A 21,052-nucleotide genomic window follows, 5' to 3' on the forward strand; every position below is an offset into this window, starting at 1 on the left:
GTATTGCAAACATCACTTCTTAACTGCACAAGTGACACATATTTCTTGGGCAAAATTAGCAAGTACTGATTAGACAAAGTTGAACACACATGGGCTTCCTAGCAGTGTTTCTGCGGCTTTGGCTTAGGTCAGTGGTCGGCAAACTCATTAGTCAACAGAGCCAAGTATCAACAGTACGACGATTGAAATTTCTTTTGAGAGCCAAATTTTTTAAACTTAAACTATATAGGTAGGTACATTGTTATTCACTTAATTAGGGTACTCCTAAGGCTTAGGAAGAGCCACACCCAAGGGGCCAAAGAGCCGCATGTGGCTCTCGAACCACAGTTTGCCGACCACTGGCTTAGGTGATCGGTAGCACAGAAAGACCGCTGTGCATGATCGCAGCGACCTTCCAGGTGTGCACCCACGCTGTGCCTCCGTTAGAAACCTGTGCCCTTCGCACGCCCTGAGCATGGTGGGGCTGCTGCGCCACACACACAGACAACGACCAGAAGGGACTGAGGGTGGCGGGGCAGTGGTAACAAGCGGGTCTTCTAGAAGTTGGGCTGAGCGTCGAGCTGTGTGTGAAGGCGGGCAGAGCCTCCCGGACTCAGGGCTCACCTGGTGGGAGTCCTCCCTCGTGCTGGCTGAGCAGCTGGAAAGTGGACTGTGTAATCCTTTGGTGAGCCATTCACTTAAAGACCGTTTTTTTTCATGTTGAATTTTCCCAAGGCCAGAGGGAGGGCTGAGGCTGTTACACAACTCAGACCTCTGTCCAGCACAGGCATGTACCCACTGACATGTTTAAGAAAACATTAGCCATCTCTGATGTGACATGTGACCCCAGGTAGCAAAGAAAAGCTTTCTCCAACACCAAGTGGAGAGGGGCCCGGTGTGTTGGGAGTGGGGTACACCTCATGTTTAGCATCCCTTCCCCCCAATTTCCCCCAATTTCCGTGAACAGGAGCCACGGAAAGATGTTAAGAAGGGAGGATAAAGTCAGTGCACTTACTGTTTGATGGCGCTGGCATCTCCCGGCCTGCGTGCCCAGGCCACCATTCTAACCTGATGATTCAGAGCGAGAGTTCTGGGGTGTTCTGCTGGGCCGATTGCGTAATCGTCCCCCCTTTCTGTATCCGCGCTAGCTGGCAAGGTACTGAATGCAGAGAGCTTCAGCACGTTACGCAATCGAGTGAGTCCTGAAAAAAGTTGGCAACATTTTAAAAAGGCGTAAGAAGAGCTTTTGTTGGTGAAGAATTTCTATAGCGACCACTTTTTTTTTTTTTGGAGTTTTATTATTTATTTACTTATTTATTTTATTGTTTAAAGTATTACAACTAGTAGTACATATGTCTCCTTTTCCCCCCCATTGACCTCCTCCTGGCTTCCTCTACGCTCCCCCCCCCCAACCACTTTTGTAAGGCCAAGACCGCTTAGGAAACCTACCCCCTTACTTGTCTTCTGTAAAATTAGGTTTCTATCTCCCGATTTGTAAACAACAAGGCCCATCTGGAGGGGGGAGACGACCTGCCCTGGAGGCCTCTGGGGAGGCCGTGGTGGCCAGGGTGCATGCGGCACACTCCTAGGCGGGCTCATCAAAGGCCCCCGACACGGGGCATGACTGATGGCTGGTGCTGGGCCGGCTTTCAAAGACCCTTGGTGTGAGGACCAGAAGGCAGCTCGTTTCCCGCGCCACCTCCCTGACGGGCGCCGATTAGCTGTGATTTATCCCTCTCCCGGGGAAGCCGCCGCTGTAAGCAGGAGGAGCCTCCGCAGTTAGCGTTTACAGCGTGTACCGGAGCCTGGAAACCTGGCGAACGCAGCATCCCGAATCATCCGTGACAGAGACCCCGCAGCATCTCCTTAATTTTCATTCTGTACTTTTAATTGCACAAGCAAACCATGCCATAAAAATAAAGCCATCTTCTAAAAAGACTCTCACACCTGGTCCTGCTGTCCTGGCGTGTAACATACCTTCTCCCCCAGGTCTCTGTACGTGTGCAGACATAATGTGCATGTAGTTACGATCGGGGCAGACGTAAGCTGCCTTTGACCTCTCACATTTGTTTGTGTCCTAACTGTTCCTTCCTGTTACATAGCAGCATGTCCGTAGTGACCTTGTAGTGGCTCCGCACGCATCCAGTGCGTTCTGTTCATCATCCTTTATTTTTGTTTCCTGTTGTTAATGGGGTCTTTCCTCTTTGTTTCTGTAGGAGGTTCTGCAGCAGCTGATCGTAATGAACTTGCCCAACGTTCTGATGATTGGCAAAGACCCGCTGTCTGGTGAGTGGAAGCCGCCCCCCGGGTGCTTGGCCTGTGCCAGTGGCTCTGGGCAGCTGTTGGGCACAGCGCTCCAGCTGCCAGTTGGGAGCCGGCACGCTGAAACCACGTGACCGGTGCGGTGGGATTTTAAAGGGTGGGCTTATTACCCTGAGGCAGGAAGCCAAGAGCACATATCTTCCTTAAGAACGAATCCATGGCCACTGCTTCGGTGGGCTCAGGGGCCGGAGTTGTATGGTGGCCTCGGGGAGGAGGAGGGGAATCTCTTTTCTACAATCCATGACGCTGTAGTGGGGCGGGTACCTTCTGGGAAGAAAGTTAGAATCTGTTGAGGGAACTCGAATCTCTCCCTCGGGGACCCCGTGATGCTCTTTCAGTCTGCAGTACGTCTCACCACTGCACCTGAGGCCCCAGAGGGCAAGGGCTCCGAGTCCCAGGCTGGACACTGGCTGGACCTTGAGAGACCGATTGCAATGTGCTCCTGGCCATCTTCCAGAGCGTCGGAGCTTCATTTGCGCTGGTCCGGTGGCTCCCGCACCATGGCTCCTGGCCACCCGCTCCCAGGCTCCAGGGACAGACGTCCCGCGGTGAGGGACTTCATTTGTCTGGCGGAGACCTTGCTGGGTGCTGGGGCCTCCTGGGGTAGGCCAGGGCGTGCAGAAGGTCCGCCGCGGGAGGGGCTGCTGCAGAAGGAGCAGCTGCCCTCTGTGGCCGGCTCTCCTCATGCTGTCACTGGGGCTGGCCGTCCTGCTCCTGACGATGTGACGGCGGCTAGAGTTGCCTTGAGAGGGAAGGGGGAGTGTGCCGAGCGGCTGGCCAAGGACGTGGCTCAGCGAGGAGCCGCTCTAGGTTAGTGTCACAGCCCTGAGACCAGCAGCAGCCGCTTCGGGGGCACCGGGCCAGGTGCGCCTGAGCATTATTCCTGTTGCTGGGGGGGCAGGGCTGGGGGGGGTGCCTCCTGAGCCCGCTGGCTGGCGTGTCTGCCTTTTGTCTGCATGCGCGGAAAGGAAGAGGTTTTGTTGACCTCCGGTTAGTCCTCCGCTCGGCTGGCCCAGGAGCCTCACACCCTTGCACGTTGGCTGTGCTCCCGGCCGTGCACACCCTTCCTCCACACAACCCCCCCCCCCCCCCCCCCCGCCACCGTTGGGCCATTTGCTTCCCGGCTTTATTTCCTGGTCCCCCAGATGCAGCCCATCCCAGCTGCAGCCCTGGGGCCCGGGACGGCGGGCCTCTCGCAGTTTCTACAGTAACTTCATGAAGTCGGGGTCTGCTTTGCTGAGCAGAACTGCTGCCCCCTGATTTGGTGGGAGCTGGCATTAAGGGGAGAGGAGAGAGGTGCGAGAGGGGTGGATGGTTCAGGCTCATCTCTGCTCTGCCGTCCGATCTGGAGGTCGCTGCGTAAGGTGACGGATCTGGAGGTCGCTGCATAAGGTGACGGGAGGAAGGCCGAGGAGGGGGGCAGGGGGACACCCATTCTCGAGCCCTTGGTGAGCCCACCACGTGGTGGACATGGCACATGTACCACAAAGTGGGAGTGGAAAGATGCTTGTGGGATGTGATGTGCCACCCCCATTACAGATGAGAAAACGGGCTCACAGGGTGGAAGTGACAGGCCCGGTCCCTCGGTCTACAAGCAGAGGCGCTGACTGAAATCTGCTCTGTCCCACCCCAGAGCCTGAGCTCCCCCGTCTGAGTCCACGCAGACAGGCCCGTGTTCGGTTGAACTCTAGGCGACTGCCTACGAAAGCAGCGGTGGGCCTGGTTCGACCTAATATTCGATAAACATGTCATCCTCTCCCACCAGCCGCCCTGCCGCCTCATCACACTGCAGAGCTCGGCTACCTTCCTGTCGATGCCTCCTCTTCCCCGTCCCTGCCGGCGTCCCCACTTCCTGTGCCCTCTGGGGACCCCCGATCCACCAGGCACCTCCACACCAGCCCTGGCTCCAGTCCTCCCTCGGCGGTCTCGGTCCCAGCCCCTTTGTGACCCACGCGGCTGTGGGAATTGTTCATGTTGGAGAACACAGGTCCCCTCCTGCGGTCGGGCACTGAAGGGAAACATCTGCAGAGATGTGGACCCTGATTTGAAAAAAAACAAAACGCCGCTTTGTGAAGGTGTCATTTGCATACCATGAAATTTACCCACTTTAAATGTACGATGTAGTGGCCTTTTCCATAAATGCACAGAGTTATGCAACCTTCACCGTAATCCAGTTTCAGGACATCACCGGGAACCTGATTTAAAATTGTGACAGGTGAATAGCGTGCCGCCCGGGGTGCCCAGCATCGCGTAGAAGTGACAGACATCAATCAAAGACGCTGTGGCCCTGCTCTGAGGAAGTGGGAGATGAGCCAGGGAGTGAAGGAGGGATGCCGCCCAGGCAGCAGGCTCGGGGGGAGGGCTGCCTCACCGTGATGTCGGGTCCAGAGGGACTTGAGCTGGACGCGCCCGTGGGGTGGTTAGGACGGGTCCTGGGGGACAGGGGCTCCCAGAGCAAAGGAGTTGGCAGGTCCCCCAGCGAGATGATGCAGACCTGAGTGCCAGAGGCAGAGGGACGTGTTTATGGGGCAGGGCTTTCTGTTTGACGTTTTAAAAATAGACGTGTGAAGCATTTGGGGTTTCTCTGTAAATAGAGAACGGAGTCGGTTTCTCTCTGCGTGTTGCTGGGAGGCGGGCGCTCTCACTGATCCTGCCGCACGCGTGTTGGGAGCATGAGGAGCTCTTTCCGCGAGTGTTGACAGTGTCCTGTCGTTTATAACGTTTCACAGTTTTTGGTTATTTCTTGTTTTTGGCAAATCACCACAGTGGAGTCCGGTGCCAGGGGCGGGACAGATCCCAGCAGAGCTCCTGGCCCGCCCCTCCCCCTCACACACAGTGGCACTGAACGCCTGAGCCGCCAGGCATCGTCCCCCTTCCTCTGTCTGAAAGAGCGAGATGTCGCAGCGCATACGCTTACAAGGTTTTCCGGTGTGTCTCCCGCACCCCCTCACCCACCGGACAGGAGGCTGCTGTTTACCTCTGCCCGGGACTGGAGGGCAGCCCGTGAACGTGAACAACCCTTCGTACACGTTACATCAGCGGTCACCGGCCTTTCGGGCCTCACGGACCCCCAGTGGGCCATGGACCTCCAGTGGGCGACCGCTGATTTAAACTGCTTTTAAGGTCTCTGCTCAGTGCCTGCTCCTCTTGGCCCCAAATCCTCACTCCCCTTTCCTGTTTTGAACCTCGGGTCGGCTCTGGATTTCCTCTCTGACCATGCGTGGTCCAGCTCTCTCAATGGGATGTCCGTCCCTGGGGAAGCATCTCTCAGTGGGATGTCTGTCCCTGGGGAAGCGTCTGTCCGGCACCTCGTTACTGTAGACCCCACTTCTCGGAGCCCGGCTGGGGGTCCGGCAGGACCCTGCAGTGAATACCATTGGGACCTCTGAGAGTGGCCTGGGGTCCCACTAATGCTCTTCGTGGTCTGGCCCTCCGTTCTTCCTGTCCTCCCTCTTATGGTGGTTACAGGAGGGCCTTCGAGGGACAAAACACCTCGAGGAGTCAGAGCCTGAGTCCACAGAGGCGGCCAATGGCCTTCCTTCACAGCTCAGTGCAGGAAACCAGAGGGCCAATTCCTGACCCTCCCAATAGACCGAGGCCTTTGTGCCTTCCTCCTCTGAGCAGGCTGCCCGGCCAGCGGCTCAAAGGGGAGCTCAGCCCAAGCTCATCCTCCAGCTTTCGTTGTCTGATGCCCACCTAGCTGGTCCCGGGGTCCCAGAGGTGAATTGGCTGTCTCTGCTACAGAGCCCCGAGCCCGTGTGAGGGCAGGGAGGGGAGAAAGCATACAGAACCAGCTCTGTTCCAGGGTGAGAGCGAGGTGAGCACGCTGTACACAGAGTGCAGAGCAGGTCATGAGTTCTGCCTGGGCAGGGCAGGAAGACTTCCTGGAGGAGGGGCCGTGTGACAAGCAGAGAGCAGAGGGAAGGAGTCCAGGTGGGAGGAGCTCAGGAGCGGAGATGTGCGGGGAGTCCCATGGGGAGCTGCAGGCTCAGGGCACAGGGAGGGAGGCAGTCTTCTGCGCCGGTGGAGTTTAGGTTTCAGAGGCTGGAGGGGAACGGAACTCCTGACGCTGCTCGGAACTTAATGTTTAACCCTCACAGTGTTTACTTGTCAAGAGTGTCCTTGAAGTGCTTTCCGGGTCCCATGGAAACCTTCCCTCACAGCGCACACAGCACAGCTCTGCTTTCTGGTGACCGGCTGGGAACCCAGAGACCCGAGTGCCCAATGGTTTGCTCCCCGGCCCTGTGGCAACCAAGGAAGGCGGCTCAGAATCTGATTGGTTAGGGGCAGTCTTTTTGCCGCTGAGAGTGTGCCTTTAAAAAGCCACAGGGCTGTCTTCCTTCCCCTGCCGTGGGCCTGGGGTTCTGCCCTCCCCGGTGCCCTGCTGGCCCTGTGACCTGCTGGGTCCAGTGTCTCCCGTGGGGGCTAACGAGCATTATGTCCTTTTTCCCGGCCTTACCCTTTTCACTTCTCCCTAACTCTCTCATCTCAACTCTCTAAGATACATTTTTTTATTTTTGCATTTGCAAAAATCTAAGTTCCTTTGAATGAGGAAGAAAAAGTGAGAGAGACGAATCCTCAGGCATTCGATCCTATCACCGTTTCCTGTCTCATCCTGGAGGGAGCAGGCTCAGAAAAGCCCCGAAACGCTGTTCCCAGTGCGGGGCGTGCGGCCGCTCCTTAGCTCCTGCGCTGCTGTTCAGTCCGCCCAGAAGGCAGGGCTGCCGGCGCTGGAGCCAAGAGCCAGCGCTCTGCTCTTCGAGGAACGCGGAAAGCTTGCTTAACCCCAAGGCCAGGCGAGCGTGGCAACTCGGCCAAGTGCCGGCCTTGTGAGCGGCCCCTGGGACCTGCCTGGATACCAGACGTTGTTTAGTCAACTTCTCAGCGGTGCCCGTACACAGAGCAAATGCTCCCCGGCTGCGGCCGCTCGCCATGGCTTCCGGCAGGACTGTCCTCTGTGGCCGGCTGAGGAGGGACCAGATGCTATTTGTCAAAGGTCTCTCTGTTCCCGGCAATGTTTGGGCTTTGAGTTTTCTGCGTGGGGGTTGGGAGGGACCCTTTTTCAGATCGTCCGCCACCACCTCGCCTACAGCCGGCACAGCCCCTGGGTCACGGTCTGCACTCTTGTGGTTGAGTCTCCTTTGCTGACCTTCAGTTGTTCGGTGCGAGGAGGCGGATTCGCTCTCGGCCTCTGCGGCGGGCAGGCCGGTGGGTAGGGAGTCATTCTTGGTGGTGACCTGTCTGTTTCAGATTGTTCTACGGGATGTGGGAGAGCAGCCTTCCGTCCTCCGGCAGAGGCTGGCCGTTGCCACGCGCAGCGGTGCTGGGGGCGGGGTGGCAGCGTTGGTGCGGGTGACGGACAGACGCTGGGATAAGGAGGCCGCCGGCCTGGGTGCACTCGGGGGGCCCAGGCACCATTGCCCACGTGACTCGGTGCCGGCCAAAGTCTGCGTTTGGTAAACGTTTGTTGAATGACTAATTAAACAAATGGGAGTGCCTGCTTATGTTCATGCTGTGGGGGGCCGCCTGTGTGGCGTTCTTGGTGGAAGAAATGTAGGCGAGGGTTTCCCAGGGTTGCGGTCCAGGCTGTGAGGTGGTGTGTACAGGTGCCTGCCTCGTACCCCATGGGCCAGGGTGGGCATGAAGGGTCCCCATGCGCCCACCTATGAGGAATTTGCTATCCACACTGTTCTCAGCAGTGCCCATGGCACTAACTCAAGGTGGCCCCGACTTATGCGATCATAAACGGCTGTTCTCGTTGTAAGCAGGGCCCCCAGGAGGGCCCCCAGGAGGGCCCCCAGAGCTGTGCCCGTGGGGTGAGGCTGGGATATCGTTACTCAGGAGACATACACACGGGGCCATGGCCATGTGCAGTGCAGTGCAGTGCAGTGCTCTCTTTAAATCAGCGAGGCAGCGCCGTAACCGTCCTTATGAGGGATTGGTTTTCACATACGAGGCCAGGAAAAGCGTGCTGAGTGGCTGACTAGCACCTAAGTCAGAGGAAAGCAGGATGTAGGATTAGTAAGAAGATACATATATGCACTGACTTCTCACTTAACGTTGCCTGTAGGTTCTGTGACTTTAAGTGAAACTACGTATACGGAAACCAGGCTTACTCTAGGTGAATTGATATAATCAAGAATTAAGTTACTACAGCATCTCACCATCGTTATAATGAAGTGGCGTTGAGTGAAATGACATTTGAGGACATACGTGCCATTCCTGTGCCCTTCCCCTGGGACTCGATGCTGACAGTTCACGTCAGCCCGTCCGTCGGCAGACGCTGGTGAGCTGCTCCCTGGGATCGGGAGCTGGACGAGCTGGAGCCCCGCCCTGGAAGGAATGTCCATGGGGGACGACAGTTTCGGGAGGAAGCGGGTAGGAGAGATTAGGGGAAAGCAGGTGGGGACAGATCTGGGGCCAGATCTCAGTGTAACAGCCTGTTGGGACCCCGTTCTTGCTTGTAAAAGGGAGTAAATCCAACAGTAGCATGTTCTATTTAAGTGCAGCGATGGTCTGTGGGAGCGACGGACACGGAGGAGGGCAGAATTAGCCACTGGATTGGGTTAGCACTTCCGGGTGTGAGGCTTAAACCCTCAGCCTCACTGTGGACTTGCAGATCCTGGGCCTCTGGCTGTGGAGAGCTGAGGTAGCCAGGGGGAGGCGTGCCTGGGCCTGTGTCTCTCTGACCCTCCCTGCAGCTGGCTCACTGTGCCCGCTGACCCCAGACCCCAGCACAGCAGTGTGTGCCCCTTGGGGCAGGAAGAGCCCCCTCTGGGAAGGGCTGTTACCTTTCTTTACCCGATCCCCACCTTCGTACCCAAGTGATCGTGTACAGACCAGATTTATTTTCCGCACCCAGAGACCAGGAAGTGAGAACATGCAAAAGTCTGCATCTGAGAGAATCGAAGAGTAGAACCAAAAAGGGGGGCCGCTAGGGATCGTGGACCTGGCCCCGAAGCTCGGTTTTGTTCCACGCGATTGGCAGTGGCCGAGAGCGCTGTGTTCAGGACCCAGTGGCTTCAGGCCAGGCTCAGTGAGAAAGTGGTGTGGTCGGCCATGTCTGCCACGGACTGGAGATGAGGAAGTCAGGGAATTGTCCAGCGCTGATCTGACCCAACCTGCACATTTTATAGCAGCGGTTCTCAACCTATGGGTCGCAACCCCTTTGGCGGTCGAACGACCCATTCACAGGGGTCGCCTAAGACCATCCTGCCTATCAGATATTTACATTACGCTTCATAACAGTAGCAACATTACAGTGATGAAGTAGCAACAAAAATAATTTTATGGTTGGGTCACAACATGAGGAACTGTATTTAAAGGGCCAGAAGGTTGAGAACCACTGCTTTACAGGTTGGTGTGGCTTAATTGTCCGCCTTGCAGCACAGCACGCGTGCTAACAGGTGGTTTCCCTTCTGTGGGAGCTGAATGCTGCAGACATCTGTAGCCTCTGTGCAGCTTAGATCAGCATTCCATTTCTGCTCAGAAAGACGGGGTGAGTTTCTCTGTGTCAACACTCCAGGAAGCAGGTAGTAGAGGAAGTAAGGTTTTTCTTAGATTCAGCCGGTAGCTCAGGCAGTCGTGGGATTCCCCGAGTTGTGAGGTTGTGGGTAGATGATGTGGAGGGTGCCTGATGTTGCCTAACCTTCCCCCACCCACTGTGACTCATTCAGCACCGAAATCCACGTTGCTTCATACCCTGCCCCCCATTTCTCACTCTAAAAACCAACTCTAGTAAGCAAGCTTAACCACAGAGCGCTTATTTATTTATTTATTTAACGTACTTTATTGATTTTTTTACAGAGAGGAAGGGAGAGGGATAGAGAGTGAGAAACATCGATCAGCTGCCTCCTGCACACCCCCTACTGGGGATGTGCCCACAACCAAGGTACATGCCCTTGACCAGAATCGAACCTGGGACCCTTTAGACCGCAGGCCAACGCTCTATCCGCTGAGCCAAACCGGTTAGGGCCACAGAGCATTTATAATTGGACAAACACCATGTTCTCTTACCTCTGGGCCTTTGCATGGGCTGTTCCCGTGCCTGGCACGCTCTCGCTCACCTACCTCCTAACCTCTTCACTTTGGGTCCCAGCTCAGAGGCCATTTCCTTTAAGAAGCCTTGCCTGACTCTCACTGCAGACTCCCGTCCTCCTTCCAGGTTCCCTCGACATTTTTTCAGATTTTGCTCACTGTTGATTTTCTTGGTCTGAACGCAGAGGACTGTGTTGATTACGACAAAGCTCCCAGCGGCCAGAGCACATGGGTGCCTGGAAGGGAGCTGTGTGTGCGTTTGTTTCTCCTTTGACTGCTTCACTGTGTCACTGAGCCAGTCTCATTGGCAGGGACCCAGGAGAGAGTCGTATGTATGTTTTGAAACTATTCAAAACCCACAATCTGGTAGATTGATGAAAATAGCAGTTCTTCTTATTCCTGAAATTCTGTTGAGAAATTGGGTGTCAGCCTTCCGTGAGAAACGAGGGAACTTGTGCTGCTCCTTCTTTCTCTCTTTTTTTATATGTTTCGTAGGAATCGTGTAGGGATGAAAGTCACAGGGTGCACTTGTGATCAGCACGTTTTTATTCACTCGGCCTAGTGAGAACAAGCACAGCGCTGCTCCCCCGGAATGAAGATTTTTCTAAAATTGACTCTCCACCTAGAAAACCGTGTTCCTTCCTCTGTTATAAAACTCAGCAAACAGGAATTCCATATTTTTCTGATGGTGCGCTGGATCAGATTTAGGCTTGCCTTGATGCCTGCTGGGTGTGAATGAATGAATGAATGAGTGAGTGAATGAATGAATGAGTGAATGAATGAATGAGTGAGTGAGTGAGTGAATAAATGAATGAATGAATGAGTGAGTGAGTGAGTGGCTCATGGCTGTCACTGTGTGTAACTGCAGGGTGCCAAGGGCGCGGAACCCTCTGCTCTTTCACTGAGCAGCCTCGGACTGGAACTTCGAGCTCCTGTACGTGCGTGTGTGGTGTGCGTGCAGGGTTTCTGGTCTCCTCCTTGTTTATCCTCTTCCTGTCAGCAGTGCGCCTGTGCAGTGCTTGTTCCCACTTTCAGTGCGGTCTTCCTCTGCTGTGAACAGAATTCATAAAGATTTCCCGTATGAACTCTGCCTTCTGTGTCCGCTCTTCTCTATTCTTTTTTTTTAAAATATATTTTATTGATTTTTTTACAGAGAGGAAGGGAGAGGGACAGAGAGATAGAAACATCGATGAGAGAGAAACATCGATCAGCCGCCTCCTGCACATCTCCTACTGGGGATGTGCCCGCAGCCAAGGTACATGCCCTTGACCGGGAATCGAACCCGGGACCCTTCCGTCCGCAGGCCGACGCTCTATCCACTGAGCCACACCGGTCAGAGCCGCTCTTCTCTATTCTAAAAACACTGGCCACTAAGGTGTTGTTTAGCATCACTTAGACCAGTGGTTCTCAACCTTGGCTGCACATTAGTGTCACCTGGGAATCTTTTTAAAATCCTGATGTCTGGGCCTCATCCTCCGGAAATTCTGTTTCTTTGTTACGGGGTGGGGCCCAGAAATCAGGATTTTAAAAAGATTCCCAGGTGATTCTAATGTGCAGCCAAGGTTGAGAACCACTGCCTTAGATTAAAGCACTGAGAAACGGAGCCTCTGGGAGGGGATTGGTGGAGTGAGTTTGTGGCCTTTGTACGCAGGAAGTATGAGACCATCACAAGTGACACGTACATGTTGTCGGGGTTTTCTTTGGGATACTTCAGCCGAACATCGATACTGGATTACGGGGAGGTGAGGGGTGGGGTAGATGTGCAGGATGTTGATAACATGAAGCTGGGGGGTGAATCCCGGGGATTGTCCGTCTGAAACGTTACACGAGGAAAAGGGAGCGTTGTGTGCAGCCTCATCTTAGAGCCGACGCAGTGTTTCCTGCGGATTCGCCTCTCTGCCATTGGGCTTGGCTTCCCACACACACTAAGAAGAGGTGCTGATGTTGAAGTGCGTGGAGCATCATGGGAAGATACTCATGATATATTCGAGTGGAAAAGGACCACGAATAGTTATGTACAGAATTCCCATTTGGCTTAAATAATATACAAGCCCATATGTAGGAAACAGATGGCGTGTGTCCACCCAGGTCGAAATCACCGGGGCAGAAACGATCTTTGTTTTTAGCATCTCTACAGCACGCTGGTGTGCCGCTGGTGAGGTACTGTGAACAGATGAGTCTAATTCAGTCTGTTGCTCTTTTGATTTAGGGAAGAGTATGGAGGAAATTAAGAAGGTGCTGTTGCTGGTGCTGGGCTGTGCCGTCCAGGTATGGCATGGGCAAGGGTGGAGGGGGCCTGGCCGTAGCCGTCTTGTGTGTGGGTTTGTGGGGATAGACTCCCCCTTAGTGAGTGAGGTCGGAGGGAAGCTGACACGTCCCAGCTTCCTGAGCGAAGGGAACACTCAGTAGGTGGCAGCCGATTCTATACCAGGGCACCTTTGGCAAGAAGCAGGTGGAGATTCCTCAGCCCAGGGTGCCTCAGCAAGTCTTCCCCAGTATAGGGACACCTAGAGCGAAGAGCAGGAGCCACACACAGCCTGGGGCCGCATCTGACCCGCCCGTCTCGGGAAATAAACGTTTGAGGGAACAGCCCCACTGGGTCCTTCCTGTTCTGTCTCCGGCTGCTCTGCTCGCACAGCACCAGGCAGGCTGAGACTAAATGGCCCGCGGACGCTGAGATGTTTTCACCATCCAGCCCTTTGAAGGCAACGTTTGTCGCCATCTGGCTGAAAGCAGGGGTGCTTGATCTTTCCTTGTTTAAGAATCACCGGAGCTTGGTTAGCGTGCAGATTGCTGTGTTTCATCCCCCATGTCTTCAGCCGGACGGGGCTTTTTAAGAACAAGCACCCCAGGTGACTCTGACGTAGGTGATCGGAGCACTTGTGATCTAGAGAAACCTCAGTCTAAGGGGCGGTGGGGAGGACAAATTCTTGGTTACAGAGGAGGAAGCCAGGGGCTGGTGGGCAGGTCGCTTGGAACCTTTCTGTGGCTGTGGCGGGCTCAGGTTGCCTCACTCGCAAAATGCCTCCATTAACACGCGTTTCCCCGCAGTGCGAGAGGAAAGAGGAGTTTATCGACAGAATCAAACAGCTGGACATCGAGACCCAGGCCGGGATCGTGGCCCATATCCAGGAGGTAGGTGTGTGGCTGGCTTTGTGGGGCTCGGCTGTGGACCCCCACTCCCGTGTCAGCCAGGACTCTCCACCCAGGAAACGTTGAAAGACTCCATCACCCATTAGCGATTTTACTGATTTTAGGGTTCAGATACCACAGAAATATTGAACCTGTTTGGAAAGGTAGTCATCAGCAAGCTACAAGAAAATGGGGGTAAAAATTTGAAAATTTTTTTTAAAAATACCTCAATCAAGTCTTCTTTTGCCTCCTCTTCTTGCCTAATATGGACTCGGACTATTTTTAAGTGCTGTCAAGTGGTTTGGACTCAGAACGTGATTTACAGGCCCTGAAAATATATCCTGGCACATGTCGCCCTGCCTCACACGGTTGATCATCAGGGAGAAAGGTTCTCCGTTTCTGCAGGGACATGGCAGAGAAATGGCGGCCACCCCTTGGGAAGTGAGAAACTACCAAGTCCTAGAAGGGCTGTCGCTGTCGACTCGGCCCCTGGGGTGGGGTCGGAGGGCTCTGCACCAAGGACAGTCCCTCTGCCATGGAGCTTGGCAAGGTGGTCACATCAGAAGTGGTTTCCCTGGAAACCGGGCCTGTGGGGGCAGCACCGATCTGGAAGTGTATTTCCCTGACATCCTCCCCGCCTCCCTCCAGAAGAAGCCTATACTGTATGTTTTAATTATCTCGGGAGAAGTGGTTCAGCCTTCAGTCTCTTTGGACAGATGAGATGAAGGCATGAAAAAGACATGAGCAGGAGCACTTAGGAGCAGGTGTGTGACTGGCAGGGACAGCTGCACACAGCTCCCCAGGCCGGCACCGGGGACAGGCTGACGGGTCCCCAGCCCCCAGGCACCATGGGGTGATGGGCTCTGAGTCGGCGCTGGAGCCAGAGGTGGGAGCGGGCTTGTCGCAGTCGCGGGGAAATGAGCATCGTCGTAAATGCCCTTAGCCATTCGCAGCGGTGAGTGGCCACCTGATGGCCTGAGAACCGTTCTGCCTTTTAATTTTCCTTGTGTGTCCACCACGTGTTTTGAAAATGTATGTGTCTGGGGACTAGGTCTTTGCCACTCGCTGCCTTCCCTGCTCAGCCAGTAGGATATTTACAATGAAAGGGGGGTGGGATGCAGCCAGCGGAGTCCCGAGTGATTACACATTCAGGGCTGGCTGTGGGGACTGGGCTTCAGAAAACACTCAGGGACTCAGCCCCACAGGAGGCCCACGGAGGCAGCATGGGGGGGGGGGGCGGGGGGCGGGAAACAGGAGCCTTTAATAAGCTGCTCGTGGGACCGATGTGCCGCTGGGGTTGTGTCCCAGGATCCCCTTTCCAGACATCAGAGGCCTTTCCCAAGCATGGGAATGGAGCAGGCCTTGAGCCAGCCTGAGCCCCGGAACCGGGCCTTTAGGGTGCCTGGTACCAGGGGCTGGGATTTCTCCTGATCCTCCGAGATCTGCCAAACCCGACTTTCCCTTTGAGAGGCGGGGAGAGGTAAGGACATGGGTGTCACTTGAGAATGCGAAAGGCCCTGTTTTCTTGTGGGGTGTTTGTTGTTGTTGTTTGTCTTTTAAGTTATTTTCTACCTCCATTTACTTCTCGGGACAATGGAAGAACCTTTTTGGTGCACCTCACTGAGTAGATTCCCGTATGTGTTCCCCTTTTGAGGCCCGAATGCACTCATCCTCATCTTCCCACACGGAGAAGACGGGGACCGGAACAGACCTTCTGCCGCCTCTGGCTGGTCTGGGGGGTCAGGGTGAGAAGGGCAGGTGGGCAGTCGGTGGAGAGGCTGCCTGGTGAGGATCTGGTGGAAAGGGGACAGCCAGGTGGGCCTGCGCGGCCTGCGGGGAGGAGATACCGGCTTACCTGGAAATTATTATGAAATATTTCCCCGAAAAATATCAAGATTGTTACGTACCCAACATTCGGACATAAGCGTTTTAATATTTTGCCATCCTCGAGTTAGATTCTAAGGAGGAAGGCGCTATTCCTCTCCTCGCCCGCCCACGCCCACTCCCCAGGCCTCCCTCCTTTGTGTGATGGATGGTGCTCCACTGAAAACCTCAGAGGACAGCTTGGGGAGCGACTGCACTGTAGGGGGCGCTTGTGGTATGACAGTAAGCGTCCGCCCTGAACCAGGGGCAGCGCAGTGGTTTGTGTGCGTGAAGAACTCGGCGGCAGAGCGAGTGGCTGCACTTGCTAAGGAGCCCCCCGCCCGCCACGGAAACTTGGTGGCTGAGGGTTCATGTCAGTGAGATGGGTCATCTGTGGCGGAGTCGCCTGGGCCCCCGAGGCTGGGCCTGGGGCGGTGCTCTCGGGGACCCCCCAGCTGCTCCCTGCCCGGCCTCTGCAGCCCCTGACCGTGTGTGCCCTCAGGTGACGCACAACCGGGAGAACGTGTTTGACCTGCAGTGGCTGGAGGTCCCGGACGTGGCCCTGGAGGAGCTGGAGGCCCTCTCGCGGAACATGGTCTTCCACCTCCGGAGGCTCATAGACGATCGAGACGAGTGCAGGGAGGTGGGTTTGCAGCGGGTGGCCCAGCAGCCCCGGGGGGGTGAGGGGGGCAGGTCAGGGCAGGGCTTGGGCCCGGGGCCGAGTTACGGGCCGCGCTCCTCCTCCTGACTCTTCCTCTCAAGCCTCTCTTTCTCTCGTGGTCCAGTTTCCATGGGGCAGGACATGGGCACAGGCACCTCCCAGACACCTGTGTGAGGATCGACGTTGGGGTGGGGGCCCTGCTCCATTCACACGCCCCTTTTGGTCTCACTAACATACCCTCGCTTTTTAAAAACATGCGCCACCTTCCTCCTGCTTCCCTCCTGGTCTTGCAGTATCGACGGACATCTCCTTTGCTTCCGTGTTCTGGTCCTTTTCTCCGAGTCCTAGGGCGGGCACTGTGCCAGGCACAGGAGCACGCCAGTGAGAGCCCTCTCTGCCCGCCGTAGCTGATCGTGGACCTGACTCAGGAGCGGGACTACCTCCAGGCGCAGCAGCCGCCCAGCCCCCTCAAGTCCTCCAGCGCCGAGTCCACGCCCAGCCCGACCAGCAGCCTCTCCAGCGAGGACAAGCAGCACCTGGCCGTGGAGCTGGCGGACACCAAGGCCAGGCTGCGCCGCGTCCGGCAGGAGCTGTGAGTCCCCGGTGACCCGTTCTCTCTGCTCCTGAGCCGTGTGTCACCAACACATTTCTCACGCCTGGTTCACTGCCATGCGATGCAGCAAACGGGGCAGCTCACGAGCGCCCCAGAGTGCAGGCTCTGCTCCGAGCTCGGGCCCTGTGGCTAGTCCACTTTCTGCCCGCCCCCTGCCCCCCGCCCCCCCGGGGCCTGCCCAGGAGGGGTTCTGCTGGGCCTTCAGGGCTCCTGCCAGTCCAGACATTACAGACGGAGCAGCAGCCTGTGTTCACCCTCAGGCCCAGGGTGGGGGTTGAATGGCCGCACACTGGTGTGTGTGTTCTTGGCTGGAGGGAGGATGTGTCTCGCCTGCGTGGCGAGCCTGTTCCCTCCTTCCTGCAGCTGTGATGTCACCTTGCCCGTCATCTCGGGAGCTGCCCGCCTTCACCTGCCCGCCAGTGGGCCTCGCCGCCTGCCTGGCTGGGGAGGGGCGCAGTGGCTCCTGGGGTCTCCTTCCCTGTCCCGCACCCTCAGAGGGAAGCTCGCTGTCTGGCGGGTGTAGTCCGAGAGCAGGCATTGAAAACTTAAAAAAGACATTGGAGTCGGGAGCGATTCGCAAGCCCCACATGAGACTCCCTCCTCACGCCCAGAAGCCAGGTCCCCTTTCCTTTCCCGCTGGGGTCTCCCAGGGTGATGGGCTTTCCGGGTGCTTCCAGGGAGGAGAAGACAGAGCAGCTGGCGGACACCAGGCATGAGGTGGATCAGCTGGTGCTGGAGCTGCAGAAAGTCAAGCAGGAGGTGAGTGGGAAGCCTGTTGTGTGTGGAGGGGGCGAGGGGCCAGGACGCCCAGTAACCATGGCCCGAGGTCCAGGAATGTAACCGCGGGACCTTCCAACAAAGGCCTGTTTCCTTCCCGCTCAGAGCAACGCTGCCTGAGAGCCAGTTGTCGTGAGAGTTGCTGTGGGGATGACATGTTTCAGTGACAGCGTGTGGGGCCCCCGCGGGGGCCTGCACATGGAGCCGCTCGGCCGCCAGGGCCTGGCTTCTCCTGGGGCTGCAGGGACGTGGCCCCTTTCTCCCCAGCCCCGAGGGTGCCCTGAGCCAGGTCCCCTGCCTTTGCCCACCTCCCAGAACATCCAGCTGGCTGCCAGCGCCCGGTCCGCCCGCGCCTACCTCGACGAGCTGGACTCCCTGCGGGAGAAGGGGAGCCGCGTGGAGAGGCTGGAGATGGAGCTGATGCGCTTCCGGGAGAAGCTGAAGGACGCGGACTTCTACAAGGCCCGCATGGAGGTGAGCTTCTGTCCTGCAGGAGGGGGAGGAGCCGCGATGCCTCCCCAGCTGCCCTTGCACCAGGCCTGTCTGCACGACCCTGGGCCTCCCTCTGTGAGTGGCAGGAATAAGGTTGGGAATATGGTTGAAGGGCCCTGGTTCTTTTGGGATTTTTCCTTCTCCTACTTCATGCCATAGTGATGACCTTTATTAAGACTCTTGTAATTTCTGTGGCTAAATCTTGCCCAGACTGTTTCCTCGTCTATAAAACAGAGATAACTGTGCTAGTTCATGAGGTTTCTACAATGAAAGAGGTAAAATGCCTGGTATATGGGCAAGTCCGATGTTAAGCTCTCAGTGGCACAGCCTCCTCGGATCCCGAGGTTACGGGTCCATTCCGGGGAGGGTGTCAGGGCTGAGGCAGGGATTCTGGTGCTTTGGCCACTCACCCCGACTGCTTCAGGTCAACAGTGGGTGCGGACCCCTCTCTTCCGAGGGTTTGGGAATTTTGCCCCCTTCGCAGATCCCAGGGGTCAGAGGCAGTTTGAGGGAGCTGGGTGAAATCGGGGTGCCAGCTCATCCTGGGGGGCCTGTTGGATGGTAAGAAATCATCCCCATTGCCTGCCGGGAAGCCTGTGAGGGGCTGAGCACAGTCTGGGGTCACAGGCTCCCCCCCTGCCCAGCTGGTGGCCGGCAGGTGTGCATGGGGCAGGCTGTTTGGCCGGGGACCTCAATGTGCTCTCCTGCTGCGGACGGGCCCTGAGGCCCCTGGGCCGCGTGGCGGCAGGTGGGAGATGGCTGTTTGTACCTCCGACCCACTCAGGGCGGGTCTTTCCCCTGGAATGTGGGTGACACACTCGCCCTGCCCCCCTGTGGAGAAGGCGCCATGGATGCTGTGCCAAGGCTGGGCGGGTGGAGGTGGGAGGCCGCTTTCCGCTTTGTCCTGGGAATGGTCCGCTGGCCCTGCTGGTGATGAGAGGCATCAATCTGCAGCACAGACAGGTCCTGGTACACGGCACAGACAGGTCCTGGTGGCACAGGTGGGAGGGTCCCAGACAGTCATGTACAGGCTCCCCCAGACCTCTGCCTCTGCAGCCCTCCTGCACACCAGGACCGGACGCAGCCCCCACACCTCACCCTGGAACTGCCCCGTGGATGGGGGTGCGTTTCGGGGCCCTTGCAGGCTGCCTTGCTCAGTCACACAGACACGGCGACCGAAGGCCTGTGGGGCCCAAGCCCTGCGCCGGGAGCTTCCGGGCTTCTGGAAGGTTTCGCACGGGAACTCCTCTTCTGTATTCTCAGCTTTCATGCGTCTGGATGACACGGCAGTGTTTTTCACAACGATTAATAATTTTGCTGTCAAGTTGGTAATGCCTTAGGCCTGGCCGGTTTGGGTCAGTGGATAGAGCATCGGCCTGCGGACCAAAGGGTGTTCCGGGTTTGTTTCAGTCAAGGGCCTGTACCTCTGTTGCAGGCTCCGCCCCAGCCCGGGCCCTGGTCTGCAGGAGGCAACCAATTGATGTGTTCCTCTCACATCGATGTTTCTGTCTTTCCCTCTCTCTTCCACTCTCCTTAAATAAAAAATCAATGGGAAAATACCCTCCTTCCTGCTTGTGCCCCTCCATGGGCTCCAGCTCCCATCGTTGAGAGTAGTCTGAGCCGCTCCCTCTCCCCACCCCCCACCCCCCCACCCTGGGGCTCCGTAAGAGAACACAGGTCTGGAGCCCTCCAGCTGAGTTCAGGCCCCAGCTTCACCCCCTCACTGTGGCTTGGGGCTCATTCCTTCATTGACCCACGGCAGCAGCCTCTTCGTGTGTAGGAAGGGACTGTGCCTGCCTCCCCCTCGGGGCTGCTGTGAAGAGTTAATGTGCCAGGACAGAGGGCACCTAGTGCAGGGCCGGGGATGGGCAGAGAGACGGTGCCCAGGTAACTCCAGAGTCTGAGCAAACCCTCCCCGCTGCCAGGCTGTGAGGAATAGCAACAAAAACAAAAGAAAATATTAGTCATGTCTTAAATGTTGCATTAGTTTAATGAGTTACAAGAGAAAGCGTGTGGTTCATGGAGCCCAGGCCAGGCAGAGGGTGAGTCACACTGTTCTCGGGGCCCATGTGCCAGGGCCCAGGGAGCAGTGAGGACGGTGCTGCACTCGCGTCCTTAGATCCCGGTGGCCCCACCAGCCCCGCAGACTGTGCGCAGGCCCCGGTCAGCCCTGCTCGGCCCGATTCCCTGTGTGCCCCTCGAGCCCCCGAGGGGAGGGACAGGGTCTTAAGCGACTGCATGCCTGGGGCCTGGCGCACACAAGGCACTTGGTGGTCACCACACAAGGACAAACCCATCTCCCAGCAATGAAAACACTTGAAATCTGGGGAGAAGGAGGGGGAAAAGTCACGAGGTTTTGTCTCCTTCCAAATGGTGACGCTTCGGGTGTGATGGGCAGCGGGTCAGAGAGCCGAGGACGGTTCCCCTCCACTGGGGGACCAGCCGTCAGGCCTGGCCTGTGACGTCCTAAACGTGGCCCCTCAGCTGTTCGCTGGGCTGTGTCTAGCCTCTAAATAGCCTCCGGTTCAGTTGGGGCCAGGCCCTCGGCGGGGCAGGCTGGCTGTGGGCAGCTGCAGGGGTGTGGCTCCTCCCTTGTCTGGGCCAAGCCCTTTGCCAGCTCTAGGACCCTGGCACAACTTCTTGCGGTCTGGTCTCTCACTTCTGAGGTGGCAGGGTGTGCAAAGCAAGTTTAGATATTTGTGGCGCCTAATACACGGCGAAGGTTGATGCCACCAGGAAATGGAAACGTATTTGAATAGTAGCTGTAAGTCACTTTGTTCCACGCTGTATTCCGCTTCTGGACACTTGTCCATCCCTGCTTGTCTCCAAGCCTTGCGGGGCCCAACTCACTTGCCACCTCTGATTCCCCCTCATGGCGTGACTCAGCTGTCAAGTGTCACTGAACACTTCTGGGAGGCCCACGAGAGCAGAAAGGGAGTAGTCCTGCCCTGCGGGACGAGCCTGCGGGAGGGGGACAGGCCAGCTCAGTGTTGCCTCAGAGTGGGCACCGGGGGAGCCCGAGCATCTGACTCACCGGGTGGGACAGAGTGGAGTGGCAAGCACTCCTCAGAGGGGGCAACCCCCGCTGGGTTCTGAAGGCTGAGTAGGAGCTGGTCGTAGGCTGAAGGGCAGGCTGTGCTCTGGGAGCTCAGGGCCTGAGCGTGTGGTGATAGAGA

The 21,052-nt window shown here is 56.8% G+C and overlaps 1 protein-coding gene across 3 annotated transcripts in view; it reads left to right on the forward strand.

Moving 5' to 3' along the window:
* The window catches only part of CCDC88C (coiled-coil domain containing 88C), a gene marked incomplete at both ends in the record, with an annotated part of 111,260 nt that overhangs the window by 39,945 nt on the left and 50,263 nt on the right, over nucleotides 1-21,052 (forward strand). Inside the window, 7 exons of one of the 3 annotated variants that reach the window (XM_081099746.1) lie at nucleotides 2,196-2,265; nucleotides 12,548-12,606; nucleotides 13,390-13,473; nucleotides 15,836-15,976; nucleotides 16,402-16,586; nucleotides 17,285-17,366; nucleotides 17,700-17,858. In XM_081099746.1, coding sequence (XP_080955872.1) covers nucleotides 2,196-2,265; nucleotides 12,548-12,606; nucleotides 13,390-13,473; nucleotides 15,836-15,976; nucleotides 16,402-16,586; nucleotides 17,285-17,366; nucleotides 17,700-17,858 — 780 coding nt within the window. Of the gene's footprint in view, nucleotides 1-2,195; nucleotides 2,266-12,547; nucleotides 12,607-13,389; nucleotides 13,474-15,835; nucleotides 15,977-16,401; nucleotides 16,587-17,218; nucleotides 17,379-17,699; nucleotides 17,859-21,052 lie in introns of all 3 variants that reach the window. The other 2 variants (XM_081099747.1, XM_081099748.1) reach the window with 2 other exon arrangements.

The sequence above is a fragment of the Myotis nattereri genome (genome assembly GCF_964212035.1).
Source record: "Myotis nattereri genome assembly, chromosome: 1".
Lineage (NCBI taxonomy): Eukaryota > Metazoa > Chordata > Mammalia > Chiroptera > Vespertilionidae > Myotis > Myotis nattereri.